The 19,634-nt window shown below is 42.7% G+C and overlaps 1 protein-coding gene across 1 annotated transcript in view; it reads left to right on the top strand.

Annotated features, from left to right (window-relative positions):
- ANO2 (anoctamin 2) overlaps positions 1-19,634 on the top strand; it is a 262,392-nt gene that overhangs the window by 122,327 nt on the left and 120,431 nt on the right. The window contains exon 12 of the mRNA XM_075120949.1: positions 16,879-16,962. Coding sequence (XP_074977050.1) covers positions 16,879-16,962 — 84 coding nt within the window. The remainder of the gene's footprint in view (positions 1-16,878; positions 16,963-19,634) is intronic.

The raw sequence follows: 19,634 nt of genomic DNA, 5'->3' as shown, positions 1-19,634 counted from the left end.
CACAAAGCCAATTTTGACACTCATTTTTTGACCACCTCTATCGTAGTGTTGCCTTCTGCAGCTGCAGTGCTCATTTTGATGAAATGTCCTCTTTGATTCTTTCCTTGGTTTGAAGAATCTTTCTGGCAATCCCTGCTTCCTTTTTGTTGGGCTTCACTTAGGGTTTAGCAGGCCTAGTGGGCAGCCACAACTCAACACTCCCTAAAGTCCTGGGATGGCCTTGCCAGATAATCTGAGGGCCTGGCTGCTGAGTTATAGTCTGTCACTCCTCAGCAATCCCTGGGTTCTCCTGGTCAGACAAAGGGAAGGGTAGGGGGACCCAGGCCTTCCTTCTTCACCAGGTCGCAAACCAGAGTCCAAGGAGGAAAGAGTGAGGAGTGTCTCAGTCGCCTTTAGCTCATCCCTCAGACCAACTTCCCTGGACCACTTCCTACCTCCCCTGTTGTCTCCTCCTTTTGGGGTATGATCATGGCACTCTGCTTCCCTCCCAGTGCAGAGAGCTGCTCAAACAGTTTCAATAATTCAAATAATCAGTAGAGCCTTCCCATCTTCCTTCTCAGTGTCCATTTATTCCCCCTTGTCAGGGAGAAAGGGAAAGAAAAAGGGGTCAGGTCCCTTACCCTGCAGATTCCTCTGTCTCAAAAGCTACTAACTGGCTTCCTTCCGGCAGACAACCTCTTCATTCTCCCCCTGCTTGATTGGCAGAGTCCCTTTTTAAGCAGGCTCTCCCTTTGAAGCATGCTCTGCAGCTGCTGAGGGCGGGGCCTTCTTGGCCCAGTACTGTTCCATCACTCCCCAAGAATTAGTGAGGGGTTGGTAAGCCCCATCACAGGGTATGATACAAAATAATTGATTTTTTTTTTGTAGTTACCTCATTTAATTCCAAGGACAAAACAACAACAACAAAACACAAAGAAGAGTCTCTTCAATGACTTCAGCTTCTGTCAATATGCTGCTGCTTTCTCATAGATACAGATTGTCCCTTGCTGCAGTACAATATCTCTAGTGGAGGGAAAAAGCAGTGGAGCCTGCTTTTGTTTCTAATCACATATTAGTATCCATAACAATATGTGTTCAGACTTCAGCGCACCACGTCAGCCTTTGTCCTTGCAGTTTTTTACTTTATTTCTTTGTGTGTATACGTGCATTCCGTCTCCAGAATGTCTCAGATTCAACCCATCAGGCTTCAAGCAGTGCCCTGAATTGACTAGAAAGTCACAGACGATCACAATTATTGTTTGCGATGAACCACAGTGTTTCTGAATGCAAATTCTGCTTGCAGATGTTGCCTCAAGTCATCATGGCTTATGGAGAGCACATCATGCTTTAGTTAGCATCTTTCAAAACAGCCTGTAATTCGGATTGACTTACCCTGGTAGGCCTTGAGGATGAAGTCCTGGAAAGTGGCAGAACTGAGTGAAGTTTCTTGCTGATACTTGGGACTGTACACTGGAGTTTTCTGTTTCAGTGCAGGCCTCACTGAATAAGCCCCATGGCAGAGTTCCAATACAATCAAAATGCCTTTGCAAGCTCCCTATGCATCAGAGTCAGAGGGCTATCTGGAAGTTTCAAAATCCTCTGAATCCTGATGTAAATTCCCTCCAGCTCTCAGTTCCAGCATGGTGGTCAAAGTGACACTCTTTCCGACAAGCACAGGTCAAGGCCTGCATTTGGAGAAGAGCACACCTCACCATTGGGTAACCATCTCACTTTTGTGTATACCTGAGAATGTTCTCGACACCTGCTGGACCTTCCTGAGGCTTCCACTCACTCAACTCTCCTTTTTCCATTCTTCTTAGGTCAAAGCAGTGCTTAATTTGTGCCAGGGCTTGCCAGGCCTGAGCCCCGGCACCTCTGGGCTTGGCAGTTCTTAGCTCCAGCACCTCTGGGCTTGCTGTGTCGGTTATTAATGTAAAAAAATTCCTTGAGCCCCAGCACTTAATTGCTTGAATTCTGACACCTCTTTCATTACAAATTACACACTGGGTCAAAGCCCAGGACATAGGCACAGTATGATCATCTGTATGGTCTAATGAATGCCTTTCACCACATGGATTTTTCATGGACCACACACTTTGACTAGTTAAGGAAGCCTCTCAATCCCAAGCCTGATGGGAGGTCCCAGCAATATGAGCATTGATGTGTAGGAGCTACGGCTCCAGCCATTGGCATTGTTGTCACACTTGTCACTGCTAGTTGCACTGAGATATTCAGCATTATTGGTGCTTTGATCCTCAAAGGAGGCACTTCTGGGCCTTTAATTCTCCAGATGGATTCACAACCCAAACCAGCATGAAAACAAAGGAGGCAGGAGATTTACCTGACAAGGCTAATAAGAAGGGATCATGATCTGAGGAGTTCCTTAAAGTCTCTTACATGTTTCCCTGACCTTTCCCAGACTGAAGATTACAGAACTACTGACTCTTCTCCAGAAGATCTCATTTTCTACTTCTTTGTGAAAAGGATGTTTGGACCATCCTTTCACACCTTGCCAAGAACACCAGGGCAGACTTTACAGCTGCTCTTACAAATCTGCTACCACTACCCATCCACATGATTCTGCATCAGGGGGTGGGAGAGGTGTATCACACCTTTGTTCTATTCCAGCTACCTCTAAAATGGCAGAGCAAAAATATCTCACATTAAAAGACACAACTGGAGCTTTCTTTCATCCACCTGCTAGATTGGAGATTGAACCTGATATTTTGAATGCCAAAACTTTAAAAACCTCACAGTTTACTGTTTGATTACTGTGGACCAAATTCAGCCCTTGTGTAATTTGATTGAAATCAATGCAATTACTCCAGAGGGGAATTTAACCCTTTGGCTCTAAAACATGAGATCCAACTGGTAAGAAGGTTTATCAGTCTTTAGTGCAAGTCAGCCACAGTAAGAATGACAAGTCCTACAAGGAAAAGAATGACTGCAAGGTATCTGATTCTTTCTCTTCTTCATAAATTACATTCTTAGTCTACTTACTTCTGTTAGGATTTTGGAGATTAAAGTGTACTAGCATGTAGCAGCGAGAGCAACTACTTTATGTTTAAACACTCACAGGCACACATGGCTGTCAGCTGCCAGACTTTGGCATGAGGTGCCTCATAAGGCTAAAGACCTGCTGAATGGCAGGCAGAACCCAATGTCAGAGAAGTGGAGAGCACATTGATCAAAATTACAGAGCAATCCAACACGTGTAGTTCCCTGGCATTTGTCATTCAGCATTCACCCACTCCAGTTAATTAGTTAATATGCGTGAAGCACTTTGAAGATGTTGTACATGTTCTAAGTATTTTCAGATAAAAGGATAAGGGAAGACATTGGCTAAAATCCAGCCTATGTGAGCTGCTTGTTTTGGGATTTAAAAATAGTTACATGATTTTTATTTTTGCTTTATCTGCAAGAGGTAGTTGCACTCTGCAGGGATTGTCAGTGAACTAAGCCATGAGTTGTGGATTGTGGCTGAGTTCAGTGGAAACAAGTGGCTCCATTAAAAGAATTTCCATTAAGAGACTGCCTTTTAAGGTTATTCTCTGTCTCTGAATTTGGGTAGTTCTGGGAGCCAGACTCCTTCAGGAGGAGGGAAAGAAGAACCAGCAAGAAGCCTCTGTTTGTAATTGCAAGGCTTTGTACCCCAAATTTGTTAGTTTTCCCTCCCCCACCTGGCTGATCCCAAGCCTTGGCCACTTTGACTTGTTGCACATCGTACCTGAGGTTGTGGGATACCAAGCTCTGTGGGATGGAGCTGAAAGTATGAAAGACCAAGAAAATAGTGATGGAAAAGTTGCTAAAGTATCTCATAAAGCAGCAACCACTGTGGACTCTGCAACAGTTCATACACCAAGTGATGAAGCAGTCAGAGGAAGGGTAAATAACTCTGGTCCAAACCTTCTCCCATGTCTGACACGCTCTGATATCAGCTACCCTAACCAAGCTGGCCCTGGTGGCTTTGCTTATGTCTTTTGAGAAAGTTGTTTAAGCTGCCCAGCGTCAGATTTGCTGGACCACCAGCTGAGGCAGGAGCAGACTGGAGCAGAAGCAGGAGCAAGGGCAGGCTGTCGGGAATGCTCCCATCTAGCTAGTGATGTTGAACTGAGAGGAGAGGATGCTTCCCTTAGGTGCCTATATGCCTGAGTTGGGTCACCTGAGTGGGTCATGCTCTGTGAATTAGCTACACCCTGGTTGAATAGTGTGGGGCCTATCACAAGACCAGCAGGTAATTGCCTCTCATGACTCATCACATCCTTTGGCTCAGGGATGACTCATCAGGTTTAAGCAGGCTCAGGTTTAGAGGAAACTCCAGTTTAGGCAGGCTCAGGCTCAGAAGTATCACACCCAACTTCAGTGTGCTGTCTACATGGCTCAATATCTGACTGGTAATGCTTGAACTGGAACTATCCTGTGTTAATATTTGTGACCAACTAAGACACCATCTTGTCCATTTGGTCATCAGAATTGTTGAACTCAGATTGGACAGGAAATCATCCAAACCCTGCAGGACTGATCAGTGACTATATAACTTATACTGGCATTCAAACAAGGCAGAAGGGTGCTCTGGCCTAATGGCAGCTGAAATGATAATTCTGTAAAACATGTTGTAGAAACCAGAGTTTTTGAGTGTATAGGCAGATTTAGCATCCCTGCACTAATGGATATCCTACATTTCACCATGCAATGTATGGATGCCAACTAAATTCACTGGTAGAGGGTTATGGGATACTTGGGGAGTCTGTTGCCTCTATGGGAACCCAGAATGATGGACAGTTACAGAAGACTGTGTAGGGACTTTAGATACCAAAGGCTTGTGTTTCAAGGTAGACAATTCCATGAAGAACGCCAAAGCTTTCTCAGGTGGAGTCTGTCCTACAGTTGCTGTGAATCCAGCTGAAAACACCTCCATCTGTAGGCCATTTTGCAAGGTTCGGGTTCAGGGGCTTTCTGAATATCCACACAGATTCATTGTTTTTCCAGAACTAGAACCCGTGGGACTTGTGTACTTACATGAATTTGATTTGCTCATGAGGCCTGTCCTCACAAACCCAGGTTGAACTCAAAATGCATTTTTTTTTGCAGCCTCTTGACGTTCACGGATATCCAGAAAAAGCGCAAATTAAAAAAAAGTCACCAAAAGTGTTTTGAAGGAACAATAATTGATTAGGAAGTGCACATTGAGCTTGAAACAATGCTGATATTCAATATGTTGAAAGTGAAGCAAATTTTTTTGCATAGTTCTAGAGACTATGCTCAGCTGCCGTGAGTTAGTGGGGAGGTGGCCAATGCTTAGTGGATAGCCCAGTGCTCTCATTTTATATTGCAGGATGATATTTTGTGTCAGCTCATCAAAGAACTATTCACTGGAGGATGGGAGGAGATCATTTGACTTCTGCTAGACTCTCAGATAGTCTAAAAGGAATTACTTTGTCTGGAACACTCCATGTGCTCTTCAGGCTACAATGCCAGTATAATAAAGGGAGACAGAAACTACAGCTTTGTGTATTGGGCCAGATATACATCCACAGATCACAGACTCCTTCCTGCTTGTCCTGTGCAGTATGTCTGATATCTACCAGAAGGACGTACAACTGGCTGGGAGAGGATTACTTTTCTACTTGTTAGAACGCAAGACTGAGAGCCAGGACAGCACACCTCTGCTCCTGGCTCTGCTACAGACTTGAGCAACCCACTTAACTTCCCTGAATCTCAGTTTCTCCAGCTGTAAAATGGAGATAATGTCATAAACCTCACAGGCTTAACTCATTACTTACAAAGCACTGTGAAATCATTAAGTGGAAGGAGATATGCAGAACTTTAAGTGGAAAAGTTTTGCGGTCTGTAATGCAACACATCTTTTCACTTGTCATAAAGACAAAATGCTACAAGTGTCTCAGTCTAGGTTACAGACATCTTCTCTTACAGCTCTCTTGTCTGCTGTTGGCATTTTTCCATGAACATGCAGAAGATGGCACCATTTCTGTTGAGCCTTTAGACATCAGTTTTATAAAGGAGCTTGTTGCATGTCAACTGTCCCATTAAAACAGACTAGATGTCATACAAATATGGTCCTTAATTATGCAGATGAAGCTCTCAAAGAATTAGAGGGGATAGGGACTAGGGAAAACCAAGGCTTAGATCAGGTCAGGCCTGAGATAGCAGCGGAGGGGGATGCAGGACCAGGGAGTAAACTGAGATGGAAAGTCAACAAGGAAAGGTTGGAGATCACGGTGTTTAAGAAGGAGCCAGGGAAAAGAAGTCTAAACAAGTCAGTTCCAGTGGATCTGGGATAAGTGTTATGAAACTAGAGGCAGGCAGGAGAACAGCCATAAAAGCCTTGACTGTTGAGAGAGACAGTGTGAGGATTTACATTGAAGTGTATATTTTTTGTTCTGCCTCACTGGGCCTTTTATTTTCTGTGAAATTATGTTTCTTTAGACACACTGCACCAAATTAATCTGTAGTGCAACATCTCTGACTTCATTAGAGTTACACCAGAGATAAATGTAGTCTTTTTTTTTTTTAAAGTATCTTGGCAATAAAAGCCTGAGAAAGAAGTCTCTGCAAGGCCTGGATGTTGAGCTGTAGCTGGCAACTGTACAAATTTACAGAAGATTTCTACTGTTTGTACACCCAAAGTCTACAAACATAATAGATAGTATTGGGCACTGGATGAAAATTATTGATAATTGGCTTGAAAAAATATAACCTTGAAAAAGGAAGTAAAAACCTTGAAAATGATAAATAAATACAGGAAAGGGCGTATTTTAAAGGTATTTAGGTGCCTAGCTCCCACTGAAATGTAAGTGTTTAAATACCTTTCAAAATCTGGCCCTAAACTCATAGATAATTCTGAAAGGTTTCCTTAATATCCAAGTTAGTACAGGCCTGTCAGATAGTTTTCAACTGTGTTGTGTAATAATCAATAAAGCAAGTAAGAGGACAGTGCTAGAGAAGGACAATCCAAAGCTAGAGAAACAATTTTCCTTAAACCCCACAATGTGGTATCATAGAAATTCACTCAACATGGAAGAAAAACAAAGAATGCTTTAGCCTAGCAAATCAGTGAGTTATTTTTCACCTGCCAAAGTACCTTCAGCGCTGTCTATTTAATGGAGGCTGTCTTTAATACAAAAGTATACTTGTTTCCAAAATGAAGGTGGATTTTGCCATGCCAGAGAACAAGTAAAACAAATACATGTTGGTCTATAGCTCCTGTATTTTCAAAGTGACTTGTGGGGAGATAGCCGAAGGCCTCTTTTTAAAGATACTGGGAATTAAGGCTACAATCTTTCGCAAATCTTTGAAAATGTCCGCCTAGGGATGAGAGTTTCCAAGACACAATATCTTCTGCTTCCTTTTGTGGTTTTGGGGATGACAGAGACCTTACTATGCAAACAGTCCCAGTTAAGGTTATTTTCAATGTGAGGTCTGGAAACATCCTTTTTAAAAATGGAAGCTTAGAATCAGGAGCATAATTCTGCAGAATGGGATGAATTCACAGCAAATGCAACAGTAACTGAATTGCCTACACATGGATCCCTGATTGTAGTTCAAACAATATGTTTTTGCCTTGTCTAAGTCAGGCTGATTCCTCAGAGGAGTGAACCTATTTGACTATCTTTCTTGAAAACAAAACTTGTAGTAGCAATTCAAAGTTAAGATCCTACCCTACCCTTTATGTCAAATAAATGTTCCTGCCTTTCCTTGGCACTGCTTCTGTGAACTTTCTGTCCCACCACCTAGGAGTTTCTCCTCATCTTGCCCTTCTGTAGTATGTTTAGAATATTTGATTTTCCTTCAAAGAAGTCTTCAGCTTTCCCCCTCAAAATGGACTGTGGTTAGAGAGTCCACACTGAGGACAGATGAGAATTGGTTGATGAATGACAAGCACACTTGACGGGTGCTTGAAGCCTGGGAAATAAGTGATCTGCTCACAGATTTCTTTTTCCTTTTCTCTTTGTTCTGGCATGGAGGCTTAACTCAATCTTTTCTGGCCTGGGTTTTACAATTTGCTGCGTTTGATGTTTTCAAGTAACACCCAACTATGCAAATTTTAGGTAGCGACAGAATTCTTTTTTTTTTTTTTTTGGTCAGGTGTCGAGAGTTTGCTACTAGAAAAGGAAGTATACGACAAACTTATCCTCTTTTGGCATAAAACCATGCACAAGGCGAACAAGGGGCACCAAAGTAACTCAGTCACTCATCTACTGCAGTGTCACTGGGGACCAGTGGCCATCAAGGAGAGATGTGAGGCCACAATTCCATACACTGGCTGTGATCTGTCTCTTACCGTATCATTGCTGTTAAGGTTTCTCTCTTCAAGTGACTGACTGTTTTGAATTATTTTTCCCTGATGGATTAGTTTACATTTTTCCCATGCTGAATTTCACTTTATTTTCTGCCCATGTTTCTAACTTCTCTAGGTCCCCTTTTATTATTTTTCTGTCTTTCTTAGTGTTCACAACTCCTCCCAATTTATCATCTGTGAAACATCTGCACATACAATTATCTTGCCGTTAACCCCTTCCTGCAGCCAGTAGTAAAGTTATGTAATGAATTTGAATCCAACCTTTATTCCTGCTGTACGCCATCTAGACAAGTTGCTCCAACTGGACACTTTGCCCTTTAATGTTACATTTAATCATGTTATGTTTAAATTAAGGAGGTTATGATTTTATTAGGGTAGTTGGGAAAGGAAATCTGAAAAACACCTTTTCATTCAGGCCTTAGGCAAAACTATCTTATACTAGCTGTTGCTTCTTTTATAAACTGAATTTAAAGGCACACTTTAAACACGTTTTCACTTGTAGACTAGAGAAACCAAGGAATGTGATATCTCATTTATTAGTCAGGAAAGACATGTGGTTGAACATTTTTCCATGTCAAATTAGTTTCTGGGGCTGCTGTCCTGCAGAAGTGTCAGAGGCTGCTGGTGCCATAGGTGCTGGAACTAGGGGTGCTGGGGATGCTGCTGCACCCCCTGGCTTGAAGTATACAGGATTTACAGTTTGGTTCAATGGCTATCAGCACCTCCACTATGCACAATGTTCCAGCACCCTTGGCTGGTGCAGCAGTAATTCCTAACTCCACACTAGCTGTCTTCCTGCTACAACCATCTAACCTGCTCCCCTTTCCTTTTCCTTATTTCTTTTCCATCATGGTTGGCTCTTGGCTTGTCCATGGCATGACTTGCCTGAAGTCCACGGATAGATTTGTTCTCCTCTAGTTATTCGTAACTCTTTGAGGTGGTGCTACTTCAGATGAGTATTTAAGTGCAAGTGGAGATCAAATGGGCTCCATGCATACATTTGTTTCAGAGGCACTTAAATAATCTCTGCCTCGCCAAAAGCCCCATGAGTTTTTGTTCTCATGTCTCCTGGGATTTGGAGAGAGAGGCTCATGTCCCCTCACTTCCATTGGTAAAATAAATAAACATTGACAAAAGAAGCCACCCCATTGTGGTGAATGGGAGGAGTTCACATCTCCCATAGTTATTGTTTCAGGTTCTGTCTGCCATAAATTCAACACAGCATTGCTGTGCATGTGGTTCATGTTTGAAATTTTTTCTTTGCAATTGTAGGTACTAGAACTTTTTAAAAATGTAAAATGTGATCTATGATTACCGTAGTTGTGCAGTGAGTGGAAGTGCCCCCCTTGGAGCCCCACCCAGATCTTCCATTGGGCCACATTCCAAAAGTCATGGGTCATGGGCACATGGGTTAAGAATGTTTTTTCCTAATGGGAATAGATGCTGCCACGTCTATTCATGATGGGCCTGATTCTCCTTTATTTTCAGACACAAAAGGGTCTTAAAGTTGGCCTAATTTGCATTTATACGCACTTTAAGACCCCTTTATACTGCCAGAGTGGTGTATATTTCTCTATGATTTCTCCCATTAAGACCTCTAGGAGTATTCCTGAATGTAACATAAGTCTCAACAAGAGTAAGGGTATTGGATTCTGGCGCTCTGAAAATAATATTTGTGATGTTATTTAAGTCAATGGCTGGGGTGACCATCTTTCCCAAAGGGAAAATGGAACACTGCATGGGGCTAGTCCTCCCCCGCCCCTGTGCGGGGCTGACCCAAGATGCTCGTCCAAGCCCCCCAAGGCTCCCCCGCCAGGGAGCGGTCTTGAGCTCCCCTTCCCACACAGCGCTGGGGGCTGCTCACCCGAGCTTTCTCTCCCCCCCCCCCCGTGCAGGGCTAGCATTGTCGCTTGCCCCCCACCCTCTCCTCCACACCCCACTTTTTTTTTTAACAAAAGTGGGACAAACTGATCAAGTTGTCAGGAGCAATCAGGACAAATGCCTGTTTTTGCCAAAAAAGTCAGGACGGCCTTTTTAAGGGTTAAAAAATGGACTGCTCCAGCCAAAACGGGACATATGGTCACCCTATCAATGGCAGCCAATGTTAACGGCACTAGTTTTGCATATAAAATGAAACAAACATGTTTGTTTAATGTTGGTTTTGTGTGTGGGGGGGGGACACCACTTTATTCATGTAGTTTCACTTGGTGCTTTTCTTTTTCTTTGTACAACAACAATGCAGTGATCTATACATGACTCTTTCTCACATGGACATGGCATTACATGAGTAATGTAAAGTCACCATAAATTCATGCCAATAAAAACTTTATTCCGCACCACACCTCAATAGAATATGTGATGATGTGGTGTAGGATAAGGTTTTACTCGTGAGTTTGGGATGACCTCACCTTATTCACAGGTAACTGTATGTGTGTGAGAGAGTGTGTGTATTCTGTACTTATCCATCTTCAAGCTAGATGAATAATTTCTAGCAATACATTTGACGAGTTTCACTACTTTTGCTTTTTGTGAATTGTCCATTAATAGACCATTGTAATGAGGTGTTTGGGGGGCTGGGGGGCAGTGTCCTTGTCGTCTTCCCCAAAAAGGGGGATGTAGAGATGCCTAGCCCTGCCCCTAGGCGGGAAGCGTCATGGTCTCCGCCCGCCTTGGGGCCTAGCTCTCAAGTGGGGTGTAGTAGAGAGACCTAGCCCACCCTCTCCACTGGTTCCTTGCCCAGGGACCTGTGAGAAGCAACACCAGCTGAGTTTGCCACACAGAGGATCCAAGTCTGCTTCCCTGGCCACTTCCTACCTACCAGCTTAGGACTGCTGCTTTCAATATGCATTCAGCTGATAAGCCAGGGTACTTTAAGATCATGCATTCCAACTGCACAGACCTTGGAAGGAGGGAAAAGTATAATGTAATGAATATTAGATACTTCTAAAAATTTCGTAATTAGCCTTTCTCCATATGATGTCCCATGTCAAAAATGGAATGTCTTCTGATCTGCCAGGACAAGAAACAAATGTCTTATTACAATGGGAATGGGAATTCCTAGCTCCCCAGAGGTACAAAGCCTTCTTTTCATAACTTAGGGTTAGCAAGATAGGTGCTATAATATTTGTAATAGACTATTAACGTAGCATTCACTAAGATTGCCCTATTCATTGAGGGAATTACTGCAGGGGTGAGAGAGTGGCCGTTGAGTTCTTCAGCCTGTCTTTAATTACAGTAGAAATAGTTTGAAACAAAATATTCCATACCATAGTTCTTAGAAGAAAAGGAGGACTTGTGGCACCTTAGAGACTAACCAATTTATTTGAGTATAAGCTTTTGTGAGCTACAGCTCACTTCATCGGATGTTCTAAGGACTCCTATATGTGGTTCATTTCAAAACCTAAGATTCCAGCTACTAATCTGTGACTATCGACATGTGCTGGATTTGAATTAATGACCAAAAGATAAAAGGCTTTATAGCCTATTACCAATTGTCCATGTAGTTCAGTCCACTACAGTGATAGTACTTATGAACAGCATGTTTCATTTTACCTCATGGGATGCCCTCATCAGAATCTTCTAATTCAGTGGTTCTCAACCAGGGATATGGGGCCCTCTGGGGAGCCGTGAGCTGGTTTCAGGGGGCCGCCACTCATGGCTGGTGTTAGACTCACTAGGGCCCAGGGCAGAAAGCTGAAGCCTCATCATGCAGGACTGCAGCCTGGGGTCCTGAGCTTCAGCAACTTAGTCTCACGGTGCCCCTTGTGGCGTGGGCCCCTGGGCAATTGCCCTGCTTCCTACCCCTTAATGCCAGCCGTAGCTTTTATATGGATAAAAACAACTGTTGTGGTACGGGTGGGCCATGGCATTTTTATAGCATGTTGAGGGGGCCTCAGAAGGGAAAGGATTGAGAACCCCTGTTCTAATTTAAGGCCATGGTTTTAAAAACCAGCCTCTCAACTTACACCCCTAAAAAACTATGGGTGCAGTGTTGTGGGAGCAGACAATGGCATGTAGGCGTCCAACTGCTCGAATGGTAAACTAGAAGTAAAAATGCAATAATTTGAAGCTGTAAATATATATAGGTACAAAATGGGCTGCCTAATTGAGAGCCCTTTTAAAAATGTCCTATAATATGTATATGAGCCCTTTATTTTGTTTTGACTTTCACTTTAGATTAGTGTTTGCTTTGGAATGAGTTTGGTAGGGTAGTTCCTTCCTGTTCCCACAGTGGCTTCTATTTTCTACCCTTCCATTTATGCTGCTAGCGATATGTAACATGAGGTTGTTATTCAAGTTGTTTTGTTTTGTTTCTTCTGCAAATCAAATTTAATTGCAGTAGAACTCTGGACTAGAAAGACTACAGACATTATTCTCATGGTCCCTTTATATCATCCTGGCAGTGTAAAAGGCCCTTGTAGTTGATTGAAATTCCACTGACAAATTAAGGCATAGCAAAAATGAGAATCTTGCCCCAAACTTTTATTTCCACATCAGCATTCCAAGAAATATAGGTGTTTGAGGCTCATCCTTCATTTGCAATAATGAAATTTCTCACAGTGCAGAGCAGCTGGGTTTTTCTTCCCATTGTTCCAAGTTTCCATCTTCATTTGGGCGGCAGATGGGTCTTCAGAGTTCCCATTTGTGGAACTCCCTCCCTACAGGTGTCTGTCACACTTTCTGCTTGCTTGTATTCAAGGCTTTGGTGTAAGGCCTTTCAGTTCATGCCCAGCATTTCCTTGACCATTTTAACTTTCCCTCCTTATTGCCTTTTTTTATGGAATTATATATTTGTCTTTCTCATTTTTAGTTGATGGTATCACTGGTCTGTTGTTCTGGGACTGTTTTAATTTATATATTTCTGTTTAGTATCCCAGATGTGTTTATGATGGGTGCTTTATACAATTTTTTAATACATCTCTTCCCAAAGATAGGAGAAATTCAAGAAGAGTTCTGTGCCCTCTATACTTCTCTCTAATAGGGTGATTATCTGTGTGCCTTTGATTTGTACAAAGGTTATTTCTTATTCTCATCTATAGCATATAGTGGATAGCTCTTTATTGTATATTTGGGGCAAACCATGGAGCCCTTTCTCAGGGAAAACTCCCACTGACGTCAATGAGAGTTTCGCCCGAGTAAGGACTCCAGGATTTGGCTCTTTGTTTTCGGGATGGGAATTCTCATTTTCCACTCTGAGCATTCATTTGGCCTCACAGTACCTTGGCTCACATGGTTTTCAATAAGTCTCTGGCAGCTGTATTGGCCCACCTCCAGCATCATGGGATTCATATTTATCCCTACATGGACATTTGGCCTTCCTCAAGTCATCAGAACTATTTCTAGTTTATTGTCCTACCTCTAAAAGTCTTCCCACTTTCAGACAAAGAACTTGATTCTGAATCACACTCGTTTTACAATAGTGTAACTCCACTGACTTCAGTGGAGTTATTCCTGCTTTACATCAGTGTAAATGTGATCAGAATCAGGCTCAAATCTCTAAATGCATGGTATGCGTTGTTTGATGTAAAGGGCTTGTAAATATATACACACACACAAACTTATTCCAGAAGGTTTTAAGGTCCATTCTATCAGGGATAAGGCAGCTTTGAAAGATTGTATAAAGATATATTAGATTTCCAATCCAGGTGTGGATGCGTGGAATGCAGATGCAGAGACACTGAAAAGTTTTACTTGAACTACAAATGGTTTAATAGCAAAAATAGATATAACAGTTATTAACAAAATAACGTACAAACGAAAAAGAATATTGTTGGGGTTCAAACCAGTCTCTGGAATTCAGTCTTAACTTTAGCATGCATATATATGTATATATATATACACACATACACACTCACGCTCAATGTCATCAGGATAAAGGGTGGCTTATTTTCTGGGGATCGTACAGACCAGTAAGGAGCTGTGTCATTGCCTGCCTTGTAACCTTGGGTGCCTTAATGCTTTGCTGGCTCAGATTCCTGACACCCAGAGCCTACCCACAAGCACAAAGTCTCACCCTGGCTTCCACCAGCCTTGTTACTCCTTGCAATTTCAGGGTGACTCTAACAGCCCTTCCAGTCCTGAGTCTCCCCAAATCCATCCTTCCCGAGTTCTTAACTACCAGACACTCAGACTTTTCCCTTCTGTTTTGTCAGCCCCTTCAATACCAGTTCACTTTGGCACACACACGCCACACAGTTTGCACAACAGAGACCTGCTTGGGGAAAAATAGACAAAAGGTTTATTTAATAGAAAAGCCACAGCTTCAAAGATAAAATTGTAGGGGAGAGCAAAAATATGCAAGTTAAACAGTAAATAAACATAAAGACGCAACCTTGGGCTTTACAGTTCTGTATTAGATAAAATTACTTTTCTAATACAAGTTACCTATTGCCTTTGAAGAGTTTCCCAGTATACACCTAACTCTGATGGTGGTGGAGAGAGATCCAGTGTTTCATGGATAATTTACTGCCTAGGGACTTTCCCTCATTTACTGGATGCCTTTCACTTCAAAAAGAAAAGGAGTACTTGTGGCACCTTAGAGACTAACCAATTTATTTGAGCATGAGCTTTCGTGAGCTACAGCTCACTTCATCGGATGCATACCGTGGAAACTGCAGCAGACTTTATATACACACAGAGAATATGAAACAATACCTCCTCCCACCCCACTGTCCTGCTGGTAATAGCTTATCTAAAATGATCATCAGGTTGGGGAAATGGCCCAACCTGATGATCATTTTAGATAAGCTATTACCAGCAGGACAGTGGGGTGGGAGGAGGTATTGTTTCATATTCTCTGTGTGTATATAAAGTCTGCTGCAGTTTCCACGGTATGCATCCGATGAAGTGAGCTGTAGCTCACGAAAGCTCATGCTCAAATAAATTGGTTAGTCTCTAAGGTGCCACAAGTACTCCTTTTCTTTTTGCGAATACAGACTAACACAGCTGTTACTCTGAAACCTTTCACTTCAAACCCCTTCTATTTAAAGAGGGTTTGAAGGTTCTTTTCTTCAGTCACTATTGATATTCAAAGTGGAGAAATCTCCAGTTGTCTCAATGTCTCTCCATTGACTTAAATGGCCCATCATTGACTTTTCCTAGGTTGTGCTATGGATTGTTACTTGAGTCCGATTTTGTATAAATACCTGGCTTGGGAGATACTTTTCCCTGTCTGATCACTCACTGACCTGCTGTGAGGTAGAGCTGGAGTTTTTAAGCAGTTTTCTATATGCACAAATACATAAATTCATAACCACAGCTTGTATACCCCTCTTATAATAATTAAGAATGTTAAACACTTTCATAAAAGACCTTACTTGACCTACTTCTATAGCACAGCAACATTGTATACAATCAGTTAATACAGCTGCTTATTCTTTGGAGTTCAAAACCTGTTCTCCGTTTGGGGTGTCTGGACCCTGACTGTTACCATGGGCAAGTAGGATTTTGTGAGCAGGCTGGAAAATTTTTTTTTAACAATTTTACAAGGCTTAATGGCATTGATAGGGGGCACTGTACCCCCTAAAATGGGCATAACTGGATAGAACATGCAAATTGTCAGAGGGGATGCTGTTGTGGAGAATGCACACTGCACATTTTAGCGGTAAATATTGGTATGTTTTGGGGGTTTTTTTTAAGTGCTGCACACCTTCCCTCTAGCATCAAGGAAGGTGTTTAGCCTGACATTGCTCTCTGCAAGAGTAATGCCTCTAGCACTCACCACTCAGACCGTACACTTTTGCATTCACTGCACTGTGTTGCTGGTGGGAAATGCCACTTAGCTCTAAAGTATAAGCTGGTATATTAAAAAAGGGTCTAAAGGATCCAACCAGCTCTAAACTTCTTTGAGCCTCACCCCACAAAATAGTTGAAAATTTTTCCTTTGAATCAAATCCCACAATTCCTTGCCAGCCACAAAAGACTGTGGAATGATTTTGAGGCCATTTTGTGGGTCAGGAGCCAAATATGATTGAGAGTTACTGGTCTAGATTACACTGTTTTCAAAGTTTGCTTATATACTGTAGTGTGAATTAGTCAATATGTACAGAATATTGTTTCTTTTCAGTACCCAGCTTTATGGAGAATATTTTTAACATGTTCTTTCTCCCTTTTCACCATCAAAAATGCACCAGGGAACATGTAAAGATTTGACTAAATTTTCCATTTAGATAAACCTATGAGTGTTTGATCGCAGTTCATTGTGTCTGTGTACCAATTGTGTTTCATGGTTGAACAACTGATGAGGAACTGTTTGAGGAACAACTGAGGAACAACTGATGAGGAACTATAAAGAACTTTGGGGGGAGGGATAGCTCAGTGGTTTGAGAATCACCTAGGGAGGTGGTAGAATCTCCTTCCTTAGAGGTTTTTAAGGTCAGGCTTGACAAAGCCCTGGCTGGGATGATTTAACTGGGAATTGGTCCTGCTTTGAGCAGGGGGTTGGACTAGATGACCTCCTGAGGTCCCTTCCAACCCTGATATTCTATGTCTCAATGTATTTGTGGTGCTTTTATACTCTGCAGATAATCAGCTTTTAAAACCTTTTGCCACAGACATGATTTTGTTTTGACTTGTTTCAGGAACATCCCAGACCAAAATATGAAACCAAAGTGCGACAGAAAAAACTCAAAAATGAAACCAATAAAAAGGATAATATAGATGAGGTAAGACACATGGATTTACTTCCACTTTTCATTTGCATTTGGTTTGTGTTTTGTGAACATTTTTATGTCTGTCTCGGTTTGGCTCTGCTGATCAGTTTGCAGAATAGTCTCTTCTGTGCTGTTTGCCTCCTATTCAGCACTCTGAATGTTTTTAGGGCAATCATTGTGCTAGCCCTGTGTGAGGCATCCTGCGTAAGAGGGTGGAGAATGTGTAGTGCAGGGTCTACAGAGGGGGGTGGTGACTGATCATGATCAGTGATGGAATCAATGATCTGGAGTTTGAAACTGTTCCAGAAGGTGAAGTGTCCTGCAGTGGGGCACTCCCACAGCATATGTATGAATTTACCACTCTGCCCTTTCAGTGTTTGTCTGCTTAGCCCATTCCTCACTATACAAGGAAGGCTTACTTTGATACTTTTTATTACAGGTAGTATAAAAAAGGCGGAGGGAGGGAGGGCAATATTTTCATTATTTTTTGAAATTTAAAATAAAAGCCAGAAAGAAATTTCACCAAAAAATCAACAGTTTTCCTCTTTTTAAAAATTGAAATAAAAAAACCCCAACCAGCTCTACTTTCTGCATATTCCAAACTGGATTATTGTGAAACTCTTTTTCGGTGAAACTTTAGATAGGGCTCAATCCTGCAAAATACCCATTGAATTACAATGGTGCAGGTTCAGGCATCTAGGGCAGTATTCAGAGGCCCGTTTCCTTAGCAGTCTGACTTGGAGCATATTACACACCACACTGGGTTCCCACTTTTTTCCAGGTACAATCCAATATATTGCCTATGATCTACAAAGTCTTGTGTGTCATCTTCACTACTACAGTTAGCTCGAGTTAATACACTTGAGTTACTGCACTTGAGCTAGCCTGGCTTAAGTGAGAGCAATCACACTTCAGAACAACACTAAATTACACAGGCTGTTTTGATTAGCAGCACAGAGTGACTAGATTAGCTGCTGATGCTTTGTTGTAACTTGAGTTGTTGCATTCCCACCGCATGACTAGCTGGAGGTTCAGCATCACTTGAGTTTCAACCCAGCCCCCTGATACCCTAGCTATTTTGAGCTTAAAGCACCAGTTAATTTGAGCTAGAAGTTTTTGTATGTGGATGGGATTCAAATTAGGGGTAACACTCAACTTATAACTGTAGCTAACTGGGCTGTGAAGACACACCCTGAGGTATGTCTACTCTGCAGTTGGGAGTGTGTTTGCCAGCAGGGGTAGACAGACACACATTAGCTCTGCTCGCCTTAGAACGCTAAAAGTAGCAGTGTAGCTGGGACAGAATGGGCAGCGGCTCGGGCTAGCCACCTGAGCACAAACCCTCCCGGTCCTCGTTGGTGTGTACTCGGGCAGTCAGCCTGAGCCACCACCCCCAGCTACATGGCTATTTTTAATGCGCTAGCTCACGCAGAGCTTGCGCCTGCCTGCCTATCTGCACTGGACAGCATGCTCCCAACAGCATTTTATATGTACTCTTAATGACTGCCTCTTTTCCCATATATGACCTAGTCAATTGAGATCAGTTTGGACTCTCAAGCTGACAAAACTGTCACTTGTGTGGCTGGGGATAAGGAATTCTCAGTGGAGGGCTTTGATTATGGAATCTGCTAACCCATTGATCTGACCCAGGCAGTGTTTGTTGACCTGGCGGAAATGCTCAAACACTCAGCTGTTTACCCAGGTTGTTTTTGTTTGTTTGTTTGTTTTTTTTCAAGGGGGTGGTTTGGGAAGTTTTGGTTTGCCTGACTAGCTATTCCATTTGTGTTGCGTAACATTGGCTGGCTGACATACTGTGTCACTGGTCTTACTGTAAATGCATCTAGAGCAGTGGTTCTCAAAGCCAGTTTGCTGCTTGTTCAGGGAAAGCCCCTGCCGGGCCGGACCAGTTTGTTTACCTGCCACATCCACCGGTTCGGCCGATCATGGTTCCCACTGGCCGTGGTTTGCCTTTCCAAGCCAATGGGGGCTGCGGGAAGTGGCGCAGGCCAAGGGACATGCTGGCCGCCCTTTCTGCAGCCTCCATTGGCCTGGAGCGGCGAACCGCGGCCAGTGGGAGCCGCGATCAGCCGAACCTGCGGACGCGGCAGGTAAACAAACCTGTCCAGCCCGGCAGGGGCTTTCCCTGAACAAGCGGCGGACCAGCTTTGAGAACAACTGATCTAGAGAGTTGCAATAGCAGCATCCTGTATATGGAAAAAATAAATAAATGTGTAACTTTTTTACCATTATGAGGTGTGGTTAGCTTTCTCTGGCTGTTTCAGACCTGAAGGCAAGTGCTCATTCCCACTCCCCTCTTGTAAAAGTCTGATTGAGGTCTATTTCCCAGGCATTCATAAATCCCTGAAGACTCCCTGCATTAGACTTGGCTAAATGTAGCTTATATTGTGTATGCCACATGTTACAACTAAGTCAAGGTATTCAGAAACGTGTCCAATCTTGAGATTGAAGGAACCTCTTTACCCTGTTTATATACTGAAAAGAAACAGTGCATGAACTGGAGATAACTCCAGAACTCAGGCCTGGCCGAATAAATTTGATGTTGCAGCATATGAAGGAACTTAACTACCCCCTTTCTCCTGCAGATCATCACTGAGTTCTTGTAGTGTAGCCAATGAGTTATCCAGTCAGATAAAATTAACTGCCACCTAGTGGGCTTGATCCAA

This window comes from Caretta caretta, chromosome 1, assembly GCF_965140235.1.
Source record: "Caretta caretta isolate rCarCar2 chromosome 1, rCarCar1.hap1, whole genome shotgun sequence".
NCBI lineage: Eukaryota > Metazoa > Chordata > Testudines > Cheloniidae > Caretta > Caretta caretta.
The sequence above is the reverse complement of the archived record's forward strand: the minus strand, read 5'-3'. Positions and strand labels throughout refer to the sequence as shown.